This window comes from Trifolium pratense, linkage group LG7, assembly GCF_020283565.1.
Source record: "Trifolium pratense cultivar HEN17-A07 linkage group LG7, ARS_RC_1.1, whole genome shotgun sequence".
In the NCBI taxonomy this organism is placed as follows: domain Eukaryota; kingdom Viridiplantae; phylum Streptophyta; class Magnoliopsida; order Fabales; family Fabaceae; genus Trifolium; species Trifolium pratense.
In genome coordinates this window covers 1349839-1371793 of record NC_060065.1, presented here as the reverse complement: position 1 = coordinate 1371793, position 21955 = coordinate 1349839, and the positions used below count along the sequence as shown (strand labels likewise).

At 34.2% G+C, this 21955-nt stretch overlaps 2 protein-coding genes across 2 annotated transcripts; one reads left to right on the top strand and one right to left on the bottom strand.

Annotated features, from left to right (window-relative positions):
* The first annotated feature begins 12329 nt into the window (after positions 1-12329).
* On the top strand, positions 12330-16899 carry LOC123899287 (catalase). Its single transcript, XM_045950388.1, has 8 exons — positions 12330-12519; positions 12718-12814; positions 13659-13936; positions 14893-15669; positions 15875-15964; positions 16327-16394; positions 16489-16582; positions 16693-16899. Exons 1-8 carry the CDS (start codon positions 12505-12507, stop codon positions 16750-16752), a joined length of 1479 nt encoding a protein of 492 aa, XP_045806344.1. The 5' UTR covers positions 12330-12504; the 3' UTR covers positions 16753-16899.
* Positions 16900-17143: 244 nt separating this feature from the next.
* LOC123899981 lies at positions 17144-20906 on the bottom strand. Its single transcript, XM_045951258.1, has 10 exons — positions 20874-20906; positions 20376-20530; positions 19746-20283; positions 18886-19455; positions 18673-18773; positions 18431-18571; positions 18160-18283; positions 18004-18084; positions 17781-17905; positions 17144-17699 (listed from the first exon to the last, which is right to left on the bottom strand). The coding sequence occupies exons 1-10, from the start codon at positions 20904-20906 to the stop codon at positions 17693-17695; spliced, it is 1875 nt and encodes a 624-aa protein (XP_045807214.1). The 3' UTR covers positions 17144-17692.
* Positions 20907-21955: the final 1049 nt, after the last annotated feature.

Sequence of the window (21955 nt, the reverse complement as noted above, 5' to 3'; positions counted from 1 at the left end):
GCATAATAAAAGGTAAGCAAACAAGAATATATTTAAAAATTGATCTATCCAAAACAGAACTAGATGACTCTGACTGTAAGGTTGGGACAGTTACGTTTCGTTAGGCATCTAGAGTGATGGTTTGGTTCACGGTGGGGAAAGTGCTGCAAAATAGATTATCACTCTGACGCTTAGGTCAATATGTGATTAAGGTATAGTGAAAGTGAATAGTGATTGAATACCTTGACGCGAATGCCTTCACGCGCTTATATAGGAGAGATAGTTGTAACCAGCATGAGATCCGACGTGAAGTTCGGGGAGTCGTTGAGATTGATCTAACATTCAAAATGAGATGTAAGGAGGTATTCGTTGCAGGGGTAATATGAGATGCTCGATATATTGCATTAGTGGCTTGTGGGAGAAGCTACCGAGGCGGCGTAGCAGCGGACTGAATTATGATACTTGGGCAACTTGTATTGGGCCTTGAATCTGAAACAACGTTAAGAACATAAATCCAAAATACCATAATACTTTAGGCCCCTTAAGAAATTATGAAGAAAATCGCTCTTTAGGCCCCTTAATTGCTCTCAAGCCACCCAAAGTTTTGAAAATACCCCTCAAGACAGCTTGAAAGATACGTTCCGAAATCGGCCTTGATGGGATCCTATCTTACAAAGCACCCCAATGTGGGATTCAATTTTTTTTTTTTTTGCATTTCAGAAGATAGCTTCATACGTACTATAAATGATTTCGGAATATACTATCTCGTTGCTTATTTTGATACATTTCAAAAGATACTTTCCGAAACATGCTGGAATTTCGAACGTACAGTCCAAAATTTTGTGTCATGTGATAAGAATGTAAATTTTAGAAAATCAACCATAAATTTGTCCATGTCCTCATTCAACTTAAATGCAATCAAACATGTTAAGCATAATCAAACATACACAATCTTAACACATAACAATATTAAACATAAAAATTTGTCCATAATTAAACTTGTCATGACATACTCCAAACTAACCAAAACATAATCACTAAACAATGAGGTCCGGACCGTGATAAAAAAAAGTCTTGACAACGGTTTGAATTTCTACGACAACAGTTTGAATTGAACGTTATGAAATTCCAACATATTTCGGAACATATTTTCTGATCGAAATGTGTCAAAACAGGAAATGAGATGGTTTATCTTCCAAAATGCAAACAAATTTAAAAATAAAAAATAAAAATTCAACATTAGGCCCTTACAAAAAGATGGTTTATCTTTCGAACTATTCTGAACGGTATTTTCAAATTGCTTGAAAAATTCCTTCTCCAATTTGAAATTAGCTTCAATAAATATCAAATTTTAAACCTTGTCAAATGAAGTCCTTAAGTGGCTATGAGCACAAACCATTTCCACAAAGACCAACTACATTTGAAAATGAAAAACATAGTCTAAAAAGAAAAGGTCCAAGTAATATGAGCAAAGTTCAGTAAATTTGGTTCTCTTGACCAAAAGATATTTGATTTCAAAGCTTCTAGCCAAAACAGAGAAGACATTGAATTCTGTTAGAGAAACAGTTTTTACAGGGAGGTTTTTTGAAATAATAAAAAAAATTATACAAGGAATTCATGCAAAATAATATTTGTTGAATTTAAGATATTAACCTTTTTTTGTTTGTTTGACAAATCTAAGATTTTAACATTGGACAAGAAAATATGACACATTCAAGATACACTTGCTTAGGCACAATTATTTGAACACAAGCTTTAGGCACGCACACACAAATCAAAAAACTTAAAATAAAATTGTCACATCAGTATATACCACTTTAACTTCTTTTTATTTTGTTTCATGTGTGTGTGCCTAACAAATATTATTTGTGTTTGTGCCTATAGAAGACTTGCTCGACACATTCACTCTGTCTGACCAACTAAATAAATATCTATTTATATTATAATTTATCATATATTTTTTTGAATGGAAAATTAAAATATTATTTTTTTATTGTATTATATATTTAGAAATAAATTGAATTATTTTGAGACTTTTTCTCTTGAAATTTTAAAGCCTAAAATTATAATTTGAGCTGCTTTGGACTTGGGCTTACATTACACGTGTGAAACAAAAAGGTTCCCCTCTTGTATATCTGTTTCTGTTATTTGAAGTCATCACAGATTTTTCAATAATATAGTACATGAGGACAAGATGGATTAATGGAGGGCCAATGCTAGGGTGGGAGACCATGACATGTCTCTCACCGGTGCACCATATGATATGTGGATTGGATTGAATGTGTACATGATATTATGGTGTACTGTCAGTATTATATTATTTATTAATTTTTTTGAAAAAAAAAAGTTTTCAATTTTTCCGGATAAAATTTTTCTATTTTTTTTTTTGGAAAAAAAATTTCGGTTTTTTTTTTCGAAAAAAAAGTTCCAAATTTTTAAGGAAAAAAGTTTCGATTTTAGAAAAAAACAATTCCGGAGTCTTTGCTGAACAAAAAAGTTTTCGTTCTTTTTTCAAAAAAAAAAGTTTCGGATATTTTCCGAAAATAAAGTTTCCGATTTTTTTTCTGAAAAAAATCCAATATTTTATTCGGAAAAAAAAGTTTCAAATATTTTCTATTTTTTTACTCTTTTTTGTATCGACAATAATTTTTAGGTGAACATTTCGAAACTATTTTTCCCAAAAAATCGGAAATTTTTTTTGGAAAAAATCTGAACTTTTTCCATAAAAAAACAAAAACTTTTTTTTTTTTGAAAAATATCCGAAACTTTTTTCCCGAAAAAAGAACGGAAAATTTTTTTCCCAGAAAAAATCTGGAATTGCTTTTATGTGAAATCGAAATTTTTTCCCCCAAAAATTAGGAACTTTTTTTCCAAAAGAAAAAATCGAAAATTTTGTGCCCGAAAAAAAGATAGAAAACTTTTTTCCAGAAAAATTTAAAACTTTTTTTTTTCAAAAAAATATAAATAATATAATACTGACAGTACACCATAATATCATGTACACATTCAATCCAATCCACATATCATATGGTGCACCGGTGAGAGACATGTCATGGTCTCCCACCCTAGCATTGGCCTTAATGGAGTGAGATAGCAATGTACAATGTACATGGTTCATTCACATCCACTTATACTGCCTTTGGAATCTGTCTCTTTATATTGCGTTCATACCAAAAAAAGTCATAAAAACGAAACTAGTGAGTATTGTATTTTTTGCTAATTGGACAATATATTGCAGTTCAAAAATAATTCTCCCATAATAACTATAATTTTATATATAGGTAAGTAAGATAATTATATTCGAATGAAATGCAAACAGACAACAAGTTGTGTTGTTAATCCTTTTTAAATTTTTTTTTTTTGAAGAAGCCAAAATGGAATATATTAACACAAACAGTCTCCCCAGCACAAGACGTACCAAGGTAGACTACAAAAGTTTACACTAAAGTCAAGGAAATGCAAATACAAGCACAGACAAATCATACAAGGCCCAAACATAACAAAGGACTAGACCACCAGCTATGGTAGTTTGAAACTAACGTGATACTCGTCGGTTTCAACCACCTAAAGGAGAAAAGCTTGATCTTGTCCAACAAAAGATGAGGTGTGTCTGTTGAGCCTTTGAACAAGCGATGATTTCTCTCTGTCCATATCACCCAAACACAAACTAGCCAAAGAAGCTGCAGAAAGGATCGTCGCGCTCGAGATACACCTGCGGAAACTGTAAACTGGACAAAATGGTCACGTAAAGTAGTAAAAGCCACCGGAGGAATGCCAACCCATGCACAAACTAAGTCCCAAAGAGATCCAGCAATGCTACATGACGAAAATAAATGGTAGGCCGACTCAGCCACTCCACAACCAAAAACACATGTATCAGCAGTAGAAGACAAAACACCACGAATGGCCAGATTGGCTCTCGTGGGCAACCTGTCCCGCAATAATCGCCACGCAAAGATAGAAACCTTCAACGGAACCTGGGGATGCCATAAAAGGTTTTCCGCATCATGCACCGTAACTGAGGTCTGGTGAGTCAGAATCTGATAAACTCCCCCGACAGTATAACCTGTATCAGGATCTGGACGCCACTGCCACTTATCCAAAGTCTGATCCTGCAAAGAAATGTCAAGAAGTAAAGACTGACACTCCCCCAACATCTCCTCCTCCCACGCCCTCAAACTCCTCCGCCACACCCACGCCCCTCCATCTGCCCCCAACCTAAAGCAAACATCTCTGCGACCGAACGAGATTTGGTCTCAGCCAATGCGAAAAGGCGCCCAAACCGTTCCTTCAACGAGATCCCATCCAACCAAGGATCGGTCCAAAAAAGGGTATCTGAACCGTCCCCTACCCTCCTCAAAACATGCTCCCAAAACCAACTCCCACCTAACTCACCCTCACCTTCCCTAATACGCACTAACTCCCTCCACCATACTGAACCTCGCCTACCTCCCTCACAAAGTCTACCACCCTCCATCCCATACCGAGCTACCAAAACTCTAAACCACAAACCGTCTCTGTCCACCAACATCCTCCAACACCACTTACCCAGCAACGCTAGGTTAAACTCACACAACTGTCTAACCCCCAAACCTCCAAACTCCTTACGCAAACAAATGGCTTTCCAACTAACCCAAGAGATTTTCCTAGAATCCTCACACCCCCCCCAAAAAAAATTAATGAAAAGAGATTCAATAGAGGAAATGATACCTGAGGGAGCTTTGAAGAAAGAAAGCGCATAGACAGGTAAAGAGGTCAAGACAGACTTTAACAGAACCAGACGACCACCAAACGACAAGAAGCGACTTTTCCACCCGGACAATCGATTCTTTATGCGAGACAACACTGGTTCCCAGAACACCAAACGCCGCGGATCACCCCCAATCTGAAGACCCAAGTAAAGGAAAGGAATCTTTCCCACTTTACAGCACAGGACAGACGCAGTTTCGTCTAACCAGGAATCAGGAATATTAACACCAACCAACATGCTCTTATGAAAATTCACTTTCAAACCCGACATAGTCTCAAAAAGCACTAAAACAGCCCGAAGAGCCCGAACATTTGCCCAACTTTTAACTCCCATCAAGAGGGTATCGTCAGCAAACTGAAGATGCGACACCACTATCGACTCCTGACCACCAACACTATATCCCGTAAACAAATTTCGAGCTACCATTGCTTCCATAAGAACATTAAGACCCTCAGCCGCTAAAAGAAAAAGGAAAGGAGAAAGCGGATCACCCTGTCGAAGACCTCGCCGAAGAGGGAATTCATCTGTCGGACTACCATTAACTAACACAGAAGCTGTAGCCGTGCAAACACACTCACGAATCCACTTTCTCCACAAAGTTGGAAACGACATTCTCCCCATGACGTCATCTAGATACCCCCAATCCACCGAGTCATAAGCTTTCTCGAAATCAACCTTGAACAACATCAGATCCTTTGAAGACTTACGCGCCTCATCCACTATCTCGTTTGCAATTAGAATACCATCAAGGATTTGTCTGTTCTTCACAAACGTAGTCTGAGACTCGGAGATTACACTGCCAATTACCTGCCGCAACCTATTAGCTAAGACCTTCGCAAGAATTTTATAAAGACTTCCCACAAGTGAAATAGGCCGAAAGTCATTTAACCTTTGAGGGCTATCCGTTTTGGGAATCAAAGCGATGAAAGTGGCATTGATACCTTTAGTCAACCTGCCATTCCGATGAAAGTCAGAAAGATAACGCATAACGTCGCCTCGTAACTCGGCCCAAAAATCTTTGATGAAACCGAAATTTATTCCGTCAGGACCCGGGCTTTTATAACTATCACAATCCCATATAGCTTGATTCACCTCATCCTCCGTAAAGGGTTTAATTAAACCTCCAATCTCCACCTGGTTCAAACGCTAAAATTGAAGGTTGTCAACCCCCGGCCTCTCCACATTAGGAGCCTTAAAGTGAGACTCAAAATGCGAAAACACCGCCTGCCTAATAGGAGTCACCCCCTCCAACGTAACACCACCAACCTGAATAATAGACAAAGCATTCCTGCGACGACGACTTGCCAGAATCGCATGAAAGAACTTGGAATTGGCGTCCCCTTCCTTGAGCCACAACGACCGAGATTGTTGCCAACTAATGCTGGCATGCAGCTTGGACAACGAATGAATATTATATGAAACCCCATGAAGCTCGGCTAACTCCGCCTCAGAGAGAGCATCTTCCTCCCCCTTCTCATCGAGGGTGGACAGCCTAACCTTCAAAGTATCAATGCGGCTAGGAAGATTTTGAGCATGAGCCGTGTGCCAATCTCTCAAAGCCACCTTAATGAACTTGAATTTTTCCTTAAGCACATAACCACCCCAGCCTTCAACTTGGAACGAATTCAACTTTTCTCTGACAAACGCTCTATAACCAGGTATATCCTTCCAACACTTTAGCATCCTCGACGGACGAGGTCCCCAATCTTCCTCGTTCGCAGACAAGACCAGCGGGCAATGGTCAGACAACCCACGCAACTTGGCTACTTGCTTGCAGTTAGGCCAAGACAAGCACCACTCCTCAGATAAAAGAAACCTGTCAAGACGGCTCATCGAAACACCGTTCCCCTTGAACCAAGTAAACTTACGTCCAATTAAGGGAAGATCAATCAAAGAGTTATCTTCAATAAATCTATTAAAAGGGATATGATCCGAGGATCGATGTCCATCCCTAACCGACCTTCGTTCATCAATGTGTTTGACCGCGTTAAAATCCCCACACACACACACCTTCCGCCCTACCAACGAAGCGAGCCGCACCGAGAAACAAAAGAAAAAAGATTTTTGATTGTTAATCAGAAATGATTTTTGGTGAATTTTAATATAAGCTTAATTTAAAAAATATTATCAAGTTAGTAGAAATATTAAGTTCTTTTCCTGGGTTCGATGCCCGACCTGTGCGTGTGGAGAAACATTTGTTGGAAGAAGTTACCTCGAGGGGATTAGTCTCTGCAGTTGCGCGTAGAGGATACCTTTGGTTTACCAAAAAAATAATATTAAGTTCTTTAATGCAATTTGAAATTATGGTATGTGGTTTTTGTCTATTTATAAATTTTAAAAGAGTAAATATCTGTCATTTATATCGTGTTGCAGTCTTGCAGATGCTTTGGCTACATATGGGATGCTCTTTGGAGGATTATAGTCTATTAGACGAACCATCTTTTGATCTTGTGCAGTTGTATTCAGCTGATGCTTTGGAAGAGTTTCCACTCCTCGTATTATTTTCGTTTTGGGTCTAGACCCCTTTTTATTGAAAAAAAAAGGAGAAAAATATCAGTCCTTAAATTGGTGATTTACACTTATTTTTATGTAGTACCTAAACAATAAGAGCAACAAAAAAAATGCATTGAAAGCTTCTTTCTTTTCTTGTTTTTAAACTTTAGAGGATTTTGAATAATTTTTTTTAAACCAAAAGAAATATTATTTTTAAAATTCATACTTCCTCTCTATAAAATAAATATTATTTTTATTTATAAGCATTTTCATCTTATGGCCTTCAAAATTTCTAGATTCTTTTATCTTTTTCTTTCACACGTTCCCTTCTAATTCTAAATTATTGCATGCCCTTAAATAAATAATTGAGTTCAAGTGGTTAATTAGTTCAATTAAATAAAAGTTTAAAAAACTCGAGTTCAATTCTTATGTGGTTATTAGGCCACTTCTCATAAAAATGGGAGAATTAGCGCAAAAAAACTATCCCCTATATTTCCCTCCCAAACAACTGCAACTCAGTCACTAAAACTATTAAAATGCTTGTGTACTTTTAAATTTTCTATATTTACATTATAGTGAAAATTTATTTTGATCCCTTACAATTTTTTAGCAGTCCAATTTTGTTATTCATAAAAATAAAACTCAAATTAGTTCTTAATATTAATATTTTCAGAGTTGTGACAACATAATTTGCTGCTATAGCTAATTTGTCAATGGTATAAAATTGCCAGCGACTAATTTAAACTTTACCTTTGTCAATAATTGAATTGGACTGTCAAAAAATTGTGAAGGAACAAAACAATCGTAGCTTTTTCATCGAGTGAAATGTCAAATACCTCCTGAAATTTCAAAATTCGTCAAATTCCCCCATGAAATTTGAAAATAAGCAAATACCCCATGAAATTGTAAAACGTCAATCAAATTGCCCCCTATTCCGCTTACTCAATCTATTTTGATGAGGAAAAGAGAGGAAAAGATGGATGAGACAAGAATTGATAAAGAGTATAATGTTGGTGATTTGTGTTTCTTGTCTGGTTCTGAATCTGGTGACCCAGATTGGTCTATTGGATAGTTGGAACATCTTTGTTCTGGTTTTGAAAACAATGATAATGATGTTGAGGATGATTCTGGTGATGATAGTTTTGCTGTTTTGGTTCCTTGTTGTTCACCTGGTTGCAATGAGGTTGAAGGCTCAAACAATGTGCTTTTGAAGGCTCAAAATAGACGGAGTAAACGGAATAGGAGACAATTTGATTGACATTTTACAATTTCAAGGGGTATTTGCCTATTTCCAAATTTCATAAGGTATTTAACAAATTCTGAAATTTCAGGAGGGTATTTGACATTTCACTCATTTTTCATCATTGAGTCTTCATTACTCCCTCCTGTCCTACATATAAGAGAAAGTTCACTTTTTAGATTCATTAATAATCTAATACCTTAGATTCTTAGTGAATCTAAAAAGTAAATTTTCTCTTATATATAGGACCGGAGGGAGTATTATATAGAGTATTTTTGTATTTTTTCCAGGCTTTGTCTAACATGCACAACCAAATTAAGTGTGCATGGTGCACAAGTTAGCCATATCACTATAACAAATACGAATTTTACAAAATCCATCGTTGGATAAAAAATTTATATCGTTTAGATCATCCATAATTTTTTTTGAAAATCATTTGATATGTTATTGAGACTCATCAAGATTAACGGCATTCAATAAAAATCCATAAACCGTTAATTTTGATGGATCTCAATAACATATCAAATGATTTTCAATTTTTTTCAAAAAATTTATAAATGATCTATACGATATAAACTTTAAATCCAACGGTGGATTTTGTAAAATTCGTATTCGTTATAGTGTTTTCGGTTACTTGTGCATGATGCACAACTTGAGAGACTTGTGCACCTTAACTTTGTTTTTTTTTTCCATATATATGTCTGTCTTTTGTTCAATTTTTTAACAAATGCATGTATAGGACTGTAGGGAATCTGATCCCACGTACTTGTACATATATCCCACGTACTGGTACTTTGTAGCAACTTCGAAATAATCGTGTAGAATTTCATCCACAAAAATTGTACCCTTTTTTTTTATAACAATAATAACAACTGTATATCTAAAGAATAATGCTAGCAACACACTTTTTAACAAACACACTTTAACACACTCTCTTTTATTGATTGAAATTCACATGGGTCCCATAAAAAAATGTGGACCCATATAATTTTTATGGAACCCATATAAATTTTAACCAATAGAAAAGAGTGTATTAGAGTGTGTTTGTTAAAGAGTGTGTTGCTAGCACTCCTCATATCTAAAATATACCAGGAAGCCAACAAATTTAAAACCTTAGATTTTTCTGACATATTATTACTGTGTTCGTTTTCAAATGGTTGCATGCAAACCATAGAAAATTTAGTAGGGCACACATTTCTAGGGATTTTAGCTTGCGTGTCATGTTGCTAACGTTTCATTCGCCACTCTAACTAATTGCTCTGCTATTTTTTTCTTTTCAGAAGAAAACGCCAAAATCAGGATAAGGAAACATGGATGCGTGACGCTCTCAAATTTATTACTTCCTATTGTCTCAAAATATAAGTAAAAATAACCCAATAAAAGTGAATGTATATAGATTAAATTTTAAACTGAATTCATTAATTTTTGTTGATCACTTTTTGCTTATATTTTAGTATAGAGGGAGTAATAATGTATCTAGACCCTAGATACATTGATATTTTAATGTATCTAGAAAATGAACTTCCTCTTATATTAAAGATCGGAGGGAGTACTTTCTTGTGCGGATTACTCAATGTTATTTATAGGCAAAATTATACTCTCTTGATCTTTAAATTCTTTAATACTAAAAGAAAATTTATTTTTTTATACATCGAATAACTAATTTTTTTTTTAAGAACCTAAATTAGCTCACCCAAATTGGCACAAAAGAGAATCGAACTTTAAACCTTAAGGAGGAGCACACTCTCACGTTGAATAACTAATATATCTGACTTACAATATATATCAAATACATTAGTTACTCAATGTACCTGGAAATTTAAATTTCTCTTATATTAAGAATCAGATGAGGATGTAACAAAAAAAAGAAGAAAGAATCGGAGGTAGTATTAGTTTGCATAATAATATTGTGTCTTTGAGGTCAATGTGATTTTTGATAGAATTAATTTTGTCATTCAAAATAGTTTAGCGGAGTAGCTTGTTGCGGCCCACCTTTCTTCCATGTATACCTTGGATATATATATATATATAAAATAAGAGTCAGGATCCGTTGACACCAACTAGTTTGACACCAAATGTTACACCTCTCAATAACGTTTTAACCGATATAAATTTTATAAAATCCACCGTTGGATTGAAAGTTTACATCATATAGATCATTTGTGTAAAATTTCAGACAAATCCAAAATCATTTGATATGCTATTGAGACACATAAAGATTAACGGCATTTAAAAAAATACAAAAACCGTTAATTTTGATGTATCTCAATAACATATCAAATGATTTTGGATTTATTTGAAATTTTACACAAATGATCTATATGATGTAAACTTTCAATCCAACGGTGGATTTTATAAAATTTATATCGGTTAAAACGTTATTGAGAGGTGTAACATTTGGTGTCAAACTAGTTGGTGTCAACGGATCCTGACTCATAAAATAATGAGTGCATAAAAAAATTTGTAGGACAAACTTGTTTTAAAAAAATGTAGGGATAGATCATAAGATACTATATACTCCATTTGATCTATTATAAACAAAATTTTACTTTTCAAATTAATTGAATAATTGATGTATCTAGTCTATATTATAAGCTAGATACATCAGTTATTCAATGAATTTGAAAAATAAAATTTTGCTCATAATAGTGACCAGGTGAAGTGAAATACACTATTTTAAAGGGAACAATTGATATGATTAATTTAGTAAAAATGTTATGCCTTTTGAGAACATAATCACATGTTTTAATATGTGTGAGCAAAATTTAAATGACATTCGTTTTTTTTTTTGACAAAAAATGACATTCGTTTTAAAATGATGAAAATACTGTTTAAATAATTATCCAATACTACAATTTTAAGGTTGAGCTCTGATAATGTAATTCATTTCCAACTCATCAATTGTGCATTTGATTTGCTAAAAAAAATAAATAAATGGATGGATAAAATAACATCAATTATATTGTATTTGATTTTAAAATTATTTATGAGACTAAAAAAATTGAAATACAGTGACCGAACAAAAGCTGAAATAAATGTTTTTTTTTTATAAGAAAAATATATAATATAAGGGAGTACAAGGGGTACTCAATCCCTTACAAAGAAAAACTCATAATTAAGAGTTTTGAATACAAGACATAGGATCCAAACACCAACTAGAAAAAGGAAAACAACCCTTACGCCCATAACGATTGCTAAACCAAACCCATGATGTAATCTTGACTTCCTCTAATAACAACGATGCATCCGGTATATTGCCTTTAAAAATTACATTATTACGAAGCTGAAATAAATGTTGATGACTAAACAACATAATAACTTTTTATCCAAAATTAAATTGTCTTTTTTATATCCAAAATTAAATTGTTTAAAACATCAAAATAACTTTTCTCCATCAAACATCTTTAACATTAATATTTAAAAGTTTTTCTATCCTAAAATTTTCATCCAATATCTATTCACTTCAGCTTTAATCATAAGCAAACTTTTACTTTTTAAATTCATTGAATAACTAATATATTTAATCTTAATTATAAATTAGATACATTAATCTTACAATAAATATAAAAAATAAAAATCACTTATAATTAAGATCGAAGAAAGTACCATTTACGAATCAAACAAATTCATAAATCTCTATAATTCAAACCAACATATCTTGAGCTTAGTCTTGTATGGTAAAAATAGAGATAGGAGATTTTATGTATTTCCGACTCAACAAATTTAGCCATATGTATTAAACAGTATCTAATTTAATAAATATAAAATTTAAGGATAAGGATATAAACAAAGACAGAAATTATTATAAATAAATAAAAAGACAGAAATTCATTTAAAAATTTCCATAAAAAAAGAAAAGGATAAAGTAAAGGAGAAGACAGAAACGATTTTTAGAAAAAAGAAAATATAGGATGAGAGAGAAAGAGGGGAGTGGTGTTATATATATATGAGGCGATAAGACTCGCGATTATCGCACCAAATTGCTTTGTCAATTTCTCTAATCTCTATCTTCTTCTTCTTCACCGTCCTCTCAACCATTACCATGGATCCCTACAAGGTATTCATTCACTCAATCATGCATGCATCAATTTCATCAATCAATCGTTTTTTCATTCATTTCTATCTCTGATTTTTTAATTTTTTTCCATTCATTTCTCACTTTTTTTCATTTCATTTATTTTTTGTTTATGTAAGCAAAATCTCTATCTATTTTTATTGTTTCGTTCAAGTGTTGATTAAGCTCGTTTCGTTGCAGCATCGTCCATCTAGCGCTTACAATTCTCCTTTCTGGACTACAAATTCTGGTGCTCCTGTTTGGAACAACAACTCCTCCCTAACCGTTGGATCTAGAGGTATCTAATTAATCATTCATATTTCAATTGTTTTTAATCTTATTTGCTGGAATTGTTCAACTTTCGCTTGAGAAGAAATTAACATGATTTGATTTATTGCCACCAAAGTTGAATCACCGTTCAATTATATGATTTCACCGTTGTAAGTGCTTATTTGATAAACGATTGATGTGCCTTACTTATTCACATGCATGCATAAACATCAAATCACTTATTTTATGCATGCATGTGAATAAGGCGCATGAATCACTTATCAAATAAGCACTTACAATATAAGGACATGTTTGGATAAAAAACGTATTAAGCACTTATTATAAGTGCTTATGTATAGCTATTTTTTATAATTAAAGATAAAATCAAATCAAATTGATTTCACATAAGTTGTAAAACAACATTTTCCTAAGCTATTTTGGAGAGCTTCTAAAAATAAGCTGAAAACAGCTCATGGACATGTCGTAAGATATTTTCATAAGCTCTCCTAAAAAGTATCACAAGTGCTTATGCTAGTAGATAATCTTGATTAAGCCAATTCAAACATGCATAAGTGATTTTGCTACAATTAAAGTTATTACTGGAGAAAACTCTTTATGAACTTTGTATAAGCTATTTTTATGTTATTATGAATAGCTTATGAAAATAAGCTAAAAACCAGTTATGACATATCATAAACTTTATGCTCTTGCAAAAACTTGTTAATTTCCTTTCCTTTTTTTCCCTCTTTCTGATTTGTGTGTTCCCCTTGGAGGGGAGGAGACTTCTCCATCTGCTTGTTGTAAAGCTCAAAGTGAATTTGGCTAAATATTGTTTAATCAGAAGTTTTATATTATTTTACCCCTTTTGGCAGGTCCAATTCTCTTGGAAGATTATCATCTTGTGGAAAAGCTTGCCCAATTTGACAGGGAACGGATCCCAGAACGTGTTGTCCATGCTAGGGGAGCTAGTGCAAAGGGTTTCTTTGAAGTCACACATGATGTTTCACACCTGACATGTGCTGATTTCCTTCGAGCCCCTGGAGTTCAGACACCAGTCATTGTCCGTTTCTCAACCGTCATTCATGAACGTGGCAGCCCTGAAACCTTGAGGGACCCTCGAGGTTTTGCTGTGAAATTTTACACCAGAGAGGTATAAATTAATGAATATAGAGCATAATTTAATATTGTCATATCTACTAGGGAGTCTGTAACTCTGTATCAGACTATCGGTTCAATTTTGTTTATTTTATTTATATGTTCTTTTAAAGCAATTCCAATTTGAAATGCCGATAATAGGTTCAATGCGGCCATACAAGCAAAAGATTCTAATGAGATTTAACCCAACATATAGCATTTACAGTAAACAATTTGTTCAAGGATTACCTAGAAAAAAATAAATAAAAACAACACAAGCATTGTTGGTTTGAGTCTGGTATCATCTAAACCCTTGACAGATTTAGTTAGAGAGAGAAACTACTGATTCCACAAAAGTTGCTCTATTCAATGTCAGTGTGACTCTTGACTGTCAGATAGGAGTAGGATCACCCCCCTACACACACACACATTATGGAGCATAGACTAAATTTATTCATCACATTAAGTCATGAACAAGTTTTAATACAACATCCATTGTTATGAGTAGTGTTCTTAATGATAATATACCCAAAAGTATTGATTAATTTGTTTGGGCTAAATAAATTTTACAACATGCTAATTTAGACAGCCAGTTAATCTGGGTTTTATACATATTTATATGAATTATGATAATTCACATTAAAAATCCGACTTTTTCTTCACCTGTTATTGTCGTTTTTTTGACAGCCCCTCCTCACAAGTGTTGTAGCCTGGAAACCCCGTGGAGTCCTTTTGTTTTTACAGTGAAATTTAAACAAGAGATAAAGATTATGTAGCATAATTGAAAATTATCTTACAGTGACTAAATATAATTACTGTATTAGTTTAAAATTATCTTCATATTTTTTAAAGTAATTCCAGCTGTAACTAGGATGCTAGTTTATTTGTCAACTAATTGTTTTAAAAGAGGTGATTTGGGACAGTTGGAGTCTTGTAGTATACATGATTCTTATCTTTACCTTCTGAACACAGGGTAACTTTGACCTTACTGGAAACAACTTTCCTGTCTTCTTTGTTCACGACGGGATGAATTTTCCGGATATGGTCCATGCTCTTAAACCCAACCCCAAGTCCCACATCCAGGAGAATTGGAGAATCCTTGACTTCTTCTCCCACTTTCCAGAAAGCCTTCACATGTTCTCCTTCCTATTTGATGATTTGGGTGTCCCACAAGATTATAGGCATATGGATGGTTTTGGAGTTAACACATACTCCCTGATCAACAAGGCCGGCAAACAATTGTACGTGAAATTTCACTGGAAGCCCACATGTGGTGTGAAGTGTCTATTGGAGGAAGAGGCCATTAAGGTGGGAGGATCCAACCACAGCCATGCTACTCAAGACCTTTATGATTCGATTGCTGCTGGTAACTATCCTGAGTGGAAACTGTATATTCAAACAATAGATCCTGATCATGAAGACAAATTTGATTTTGACCCACTTGATGTAACTAAGACATGGCCCGAGGACATTATACCCCTTCAGCCTGTAGGTCGTTTGGTTTTGAACAAGAACATAGATAATTTCTTTGCTGAGAATGAACAACTTGCATTTTGTCCTGCCCTTATCGTGCCTGGTATATATTACTCAGATGATAAGATGCTTCAAACCAGGATTTTCTCCTATGCTGATTCACAGAGGCACAGACTTGGACCAAACTATCTGCAGCTTCCTGCTAATGCTCCCAAGTGTGCTCACCACAACAATCACCATGAGGGTTTCATGAATACCATTCACAGGGATGAAGAGGTAATTTAAAATTTCATTTTTATATTAATATTCTTTTTCATTTTTAGTGCAAGAAGCTGGTTGCCATGATAACAACCTGATGCTGTTGAATTATTTAATCACGTGCAGACATGCTGATTGTTTCTTAACTCTGAATGTGATATTGCGTCTTATTCTTTAGTTATATGCAGTTTTTTCTTGTGACTTGAACTCTGCCAATTTATAGGTCAATTACTTCCCTTCAAGGTATGATTCTGTCCGTCATGCAGAAAGGGTCCCCATTCCTACTCCTACTTTATCTGCAAGGCGTGAGAAGGTTAGTGTTTAGTTCCGATGAATTGCTTAATATGAAAATGTGAAAATCATGTGTTGTGAGTGAATGCATCAGCCATGATTTTCAATATAGATTGCATTACTTTATTTAATTTTTTTTTGTTTGTCTAAGAAACCACATATTTTAGAACCTGGAACAAAATTTGTGAAATGTTCCATGAGAACATTAGACAATTCATAATCTTTCTTTGAATACAATATGAAAAATGATCTGACAAAGAAGCAAAGAAATAGACCTACTACCTTGGTTAAATGTTGAAGTTAGGCCTAAATTAATTTGAAGGTTATGTTGCATTTATTTTTGGCAAGGATGTATGAACAATTTTTTATTTTATTTTTATGCAGACTAATATTCCGAAGCAGAATAACTTCAAGCAGCCGGGAGAGAGATACCGATCTTGGCCAGCTGACAGGTTCCTGTTACAAAATATACTGATATGATAAATATGGAATATGTTTTGTGATATCCTAATACGTGGTTCTCTTTTCATTTTTTAATCTTGTCAGGCAAGATAGATTTCTCCGCAGATGGGTAGATGCTTTATCTGACCCACGTGTCACCCATGAAATCCGCAGCATCTGGATATCATATTGGTCTCAGGTGAGATTCAGACATGCTAATTTATCACACTAGAAACTATAGGGCAGTTGAATGAAAATGAGTCCTTATTTGCTCATATGATGATGTTCTTTGTTGGTTTTGCTGTGCAGGCTGATCGTTCTCTTGGGCAAAAGATAGCTTCTCATCTGAACATGAGGCCCAGCATTTAAGCTTCGTGTATGATAAAGGATGTTTGTTTGGATGATTTGAAAAGACTATTTTTCTTGCAGTATTGTATCGTTAATGTATATCATAAACTCATGTATGTGACTTGTTGAGTTGTTGCAATAAATGTCGTTTGTATGTGTTAGTATTTATTTAGCTTCTCGAGCTCTTTACTGTTGCGACTATTATATGTTTTTGTTGAAGTTTGAACTCTTGTCTTAAACCAAATTGGTTACGTTGATAGTATGCGGTTAGAAGGAAAGTAATGTCTACAGCTGATGATTTTGGTGTCTCCTATAAGCTGCACTACTCATTTGAAGCAGTTAAAGGACTTAAAATAGCCTATATATAATAATTGAAATTGTGCATTGTGGCCTAAATCATATACAGAAAGAAACCTAAGCATAGCCTATATATAAAATAATTGAAGTTGTATTACATGGTCAAGTAAAATACACAATTACACTACCAATGTTAAGAAAATGTTATCAATCATGTGAACTGTTTTAATTTATTGTGGCATCTCATTGATTCTTATCATCTTGTGCCTTGCAGTTCAAGTATTTCCTCAAGGACCCTGTGAAATATGATAACCTCTAAAACTTCATCATCTAAACTTTAGCAATCTTACATGGTATCTATTTTTGTTTTGTTCTATCTTCTCTTATCCACTTAAGTTTTTCATAATTTCCAAGTTTAGAATGAGAAGAGGTTTCTTTATAGGAAACATTAAAAGAGACCAATTGTACAAATTGTATTGTAGACATATCACATATACATTGCATGGTTTAATAATTGTAACAAAAGAAAAACAAAACTGTCCTCATTCTAATGTCAAATTCCTGACACAGTAAGAGATGATTCAAGTTCAACTTCAATTAGTATTAATGAATGTTGTACAAGCTCTTGGTTTTAGGTGCCAAACAATTCAGCACAAGAAGATCTTCATAGCCTGTCACAAACAAATGAATAGAAATCAATAATGAACAACAAATTCATCATGTCATCAAACACAAAAGTTATCATATCAAACCAGAAAATCTGTATTGCTTCTGTTTCTTCAAGCTCAGATTTTGTTTCAGCTGTACTATCCTTTCTTCTACCATGTATATTTTTGCACCCTTGACATTTACAAATTGGGGAGCAACCAACACCATCCTTCAAAGCAAAACCACTCATTGTGATTTGTGATTCATATTATAAATGAAACTAAAAGTTTACATGATATATATGATATATGTAATAGCGGACAAAACCTTAAAACATTTGCATTTTTTCATCTGGCAACTTGTTTTATTGCAAACACATCCTCTTTTCTGGAAGCTGGACCGGTCCTCCTACAAGAAGAATATCATTAATATAGATCAAATCCAAAAGTAAAAAATTTGAGGTGAGGAATCAGAACTTCTTACAACTTTAGGATCATTCTTCTGGCGAGCTTGTAGAATTGTATCTTCATTATCTCCATTATTCAAGCAGTGTTTACATGAGCAATGTCCTGTGCAGTAGACTCCAGCAGAAAAGCATTCACAATTGCTGAAAAATCGATATAAATGAAGGTAATTCACAGCTAATAATAGTAGTTTAATGGCTTAACCACACATTTGGGACCAACTGTGTAGTTAAAGCCTAGTTTAATCTTTGTGGTATCACCCAAAAATAGTAGCATGTTTTGTAACTTACGGTATCAAACAATTTGATGTTATACATCTACATTGTTTGCATGCCTCTTCTTCTCCAGTTAGATCTGACTTATTATTCATGCAGTCTTGACACTGGCAAAGTCCTATGCAGCTGACTCCAAAAGCAAAGCACTCACAATAACTGAAAAATCGATATAAATGAAGGTAATTTACAACTTATAATAGTAGCTTAATCTTTATGCTATCACTCATCCAAAAAAAGAAGCATGTTTTATAACTTACTCTTTCAAACACCTTGATTTTCTACATCTACAGTTTCTGTATTTCCTTCCTTTGCCAGTTAGATCCGACCATTTTCTGTAAAGTCGAACGTTGGTGTTAGTCTGATGAAGAAAACTAAAAACTAACATAATAATGGAATAAAGATTATTAAGCAGAGGAATCACTAATCAACAACTACACTTTCCTCTTCCCTGTGGCGTAATTCTGACAGACATCGGCACTTTCCCCTTCCATTTCATGTTCTGAGCCAGAAGAAACTAGACCAATCAAATCTATACTCTTCACTTTCGACGTCTTTTTCATGTTTTGATCGAATAGTTTATTCATTAGTTCATTAAATTGCACTCTACTCATCAGGTCAGGGTTACAGCTCCGACAGAAATCTTCGCCAGGAATGTGAACTGATGACTTGGTGAAATCATCATTCTCAGATGGCTCCAAATGTCTTTCCGTTGGTGCAGGGACAGGCGATAGGTGATGCACTTGACTTGCAGAAAAATGCAAAGAAGAAGTGCAGCTCGGCGATTCAGGTTTCCTTCTAGAAGACATCTTTTCATTTTCTATTGCTTTGTAATTATTCAAGGCAGGATGCACATTTAAGTAAAAATCATTTCTTGGCAAAACACACATCTGTAAATCACTAGTGTTTTTTCTAGGAAGCAATGGATTTTCCTTTATAATAGCATTCATCTCATCAGATTTTGAAGTATAAACGTAGTTGTTCCTTTGCAAACTGCTCATCTCAGGCTGATAGCTTTGATAGGGCCTCATTATACATGCAAGCTATATACAAAATCAAAATTATTTTTAACACATAATATAAAATCTCACTCTATTATGACATGCAATGCAAAATGAAGCAAATTTTATGCTAATGAATCTTTCTAGGGACGAAACTTTCACCCGGCCTCTCAGCAGATTGGCGGCCCATCAAAACAGAAAATGAAAAAAACAACTTCAAAATTAATACACTAAAATGAAACTCTACCACATGAGGGATCATGACATTCTTCATATGAATCAATTATCAATATAGATGCAGTATAACCACATGATAAGTTTAATTTTCTGACCTCATCGACCCCTCTCGCAATTGGATTGCTATCCCTTAAAGCAACATTGGCAAGATTGTTCCATGTTTGATTTCTGTCTGTTGCAGCTATAGGTTCAGAAGGATATGAACTAGAAGCAACAGGTTCAACAGTTTGCATTTTATAATTACTGTTAGTAGTAGATTGTGGCAGCAGATTCACAAATTGTGTTATACTAATTAAGTTATTGTAATCACAATCTGCTCCTTCAATGTTTGCCTCAACCTGACCTACTTCCCGAATATATGTTCCACCCTCAACTGAATCTTCCATATAGTCATCTTGTACATCGGTACCATTTGGAACTTGCTTGCCAAGTAACTCAAGAGCCCATTTAGCCTCTTCAGTTGAAATTAGAGGACGTTGTTCCGAGCTACAAGGATTATATTGCATAGCTTGTGGAAGCTCGATCTTTGTATGTTGACTAGATGACTCAAGTGAGTAATGGCATGCATGAGCAGGATCAGTAAGAGCTTCTTCAGATGAAACTTGAGGCTCTGATGTGTTCAAAATGTAATTCCTAGAAATTAATATTAGAGAGTTATCAAAGAAACAGAAACATCAATTATTGCAATTCACAATCATCAACAGGAAAAAAGATTTTACAAGTGCCTCATGAGGACTGTGGATTCCTCGTAAATGGTTGCATCAGGTGATGCGAGAAGAGAATAATCCATGCCAAGTGAGTTCAAAGTCTGAGTAGCTTCAACACGCTTTTTGGTCTTTAAAGGAGATAGACTATTGAGGTATTCAAACAAAGACTCATCCTGCAAATAGCCAATATGAAAATTAAATTTTGTTTTTCATTAAACTATCCATTCTTTGAAACATTTAAAATTACTATCTCATCTCAAGGTTAATAACAACTTCTGATGAATGAGAAGAACATGCAAGAAAACCAAGAAACAAATAAAACCAAGAAAAGAGAAGAAAAGATTCAGCAAAGTGAAAGTAAAATGCAAAGAGAAGAAAAGATTCAGCAAAGTTAAAGAAAAGATGCAGCAAAGTGAAAGTAAAATGCACCAAAAAGGATTAAAATGCAGCAAAGTGATGCAAAGAAAAATGGAGATAAAGGGAAAATGAGTATGGTGAGTGAGTGGTGAAACAAACCTCTTCTGAGTTGGAAAAGGGTGGTGCCTCCATCTCTAGAGATTCCAAGAAGAAACTTTGATACTATGACTCACTATTCAGTAGTGCAGTGGATTAGAGATATTACTTGTATTTGAAGTTACCCTAACACTTAATTCTCTCGGAGACTTGAATAGTTGTTTGTTATATTTTGTAATTTTCTACGCAAAAAATATGGTTGAGAGGATTTTATTTTATTTTTTTTATGCAAATCCATCTCTTATTTGATGTGAAGTTATCATGAGAACTTTTCACAAAAATATAAATAATCATGTTAAAGACTTGAGAAATCTATAAAATAAATATTAATGAACGAAGTTCAAATATCTTCGGTGACAATTATAAAATGATTATTAAATCTTGGACAACTAAGTAAAATTATATCTATAAACTTAGGCAATACATCGAGAACTCCAACATTTTTTAATCATTAGCTGAAACCAATTGAACTACTCACCTCAAATCTTATCACTACTACTATTTAGAGCTCGAGTTTCAGCGAGCAAGACATCGTGAACCTCGCCTTTCTTTTTAAGCGAAGAAACTAAAAGAACAAATTGCATATGCATCATATAGTGGATATGACATCCCAACTATATTGACACCTCACAATCACCACATATCATTTTTCAGCACCCGAATTATTATTATTAAATAAATAAGTATAAAGAAACTTGGGGACTGGACCAATACCGAGGATACAAAACAAAGTATTGATAACATCTGGCTCATTAACAATCTTACCGGTAAAACTCCAAGGGGATAAAACCTTATGAAGAAAAAAAGTGCGCGGAGAGCAAAATGACTATATAAGAGAAAGTCGATGTAAAAGAACACAAAAAGACAACACCAAAAATGGGTATATTAGAGATAAAATTTGAAATAAAATTCCACCACACCAATTATCTGAAAGTCATAATTAATCATTTATCCGCACAACTATTGGCTTCTCGAAAATATTAATGACTTAGAAACAAATTTCTCGATGTTCCAAACTACCACTGCAATTTATCCATTTGCATCTTGAGTAACGGTGGTGAGACCCCAATGGCAATACCATTCCA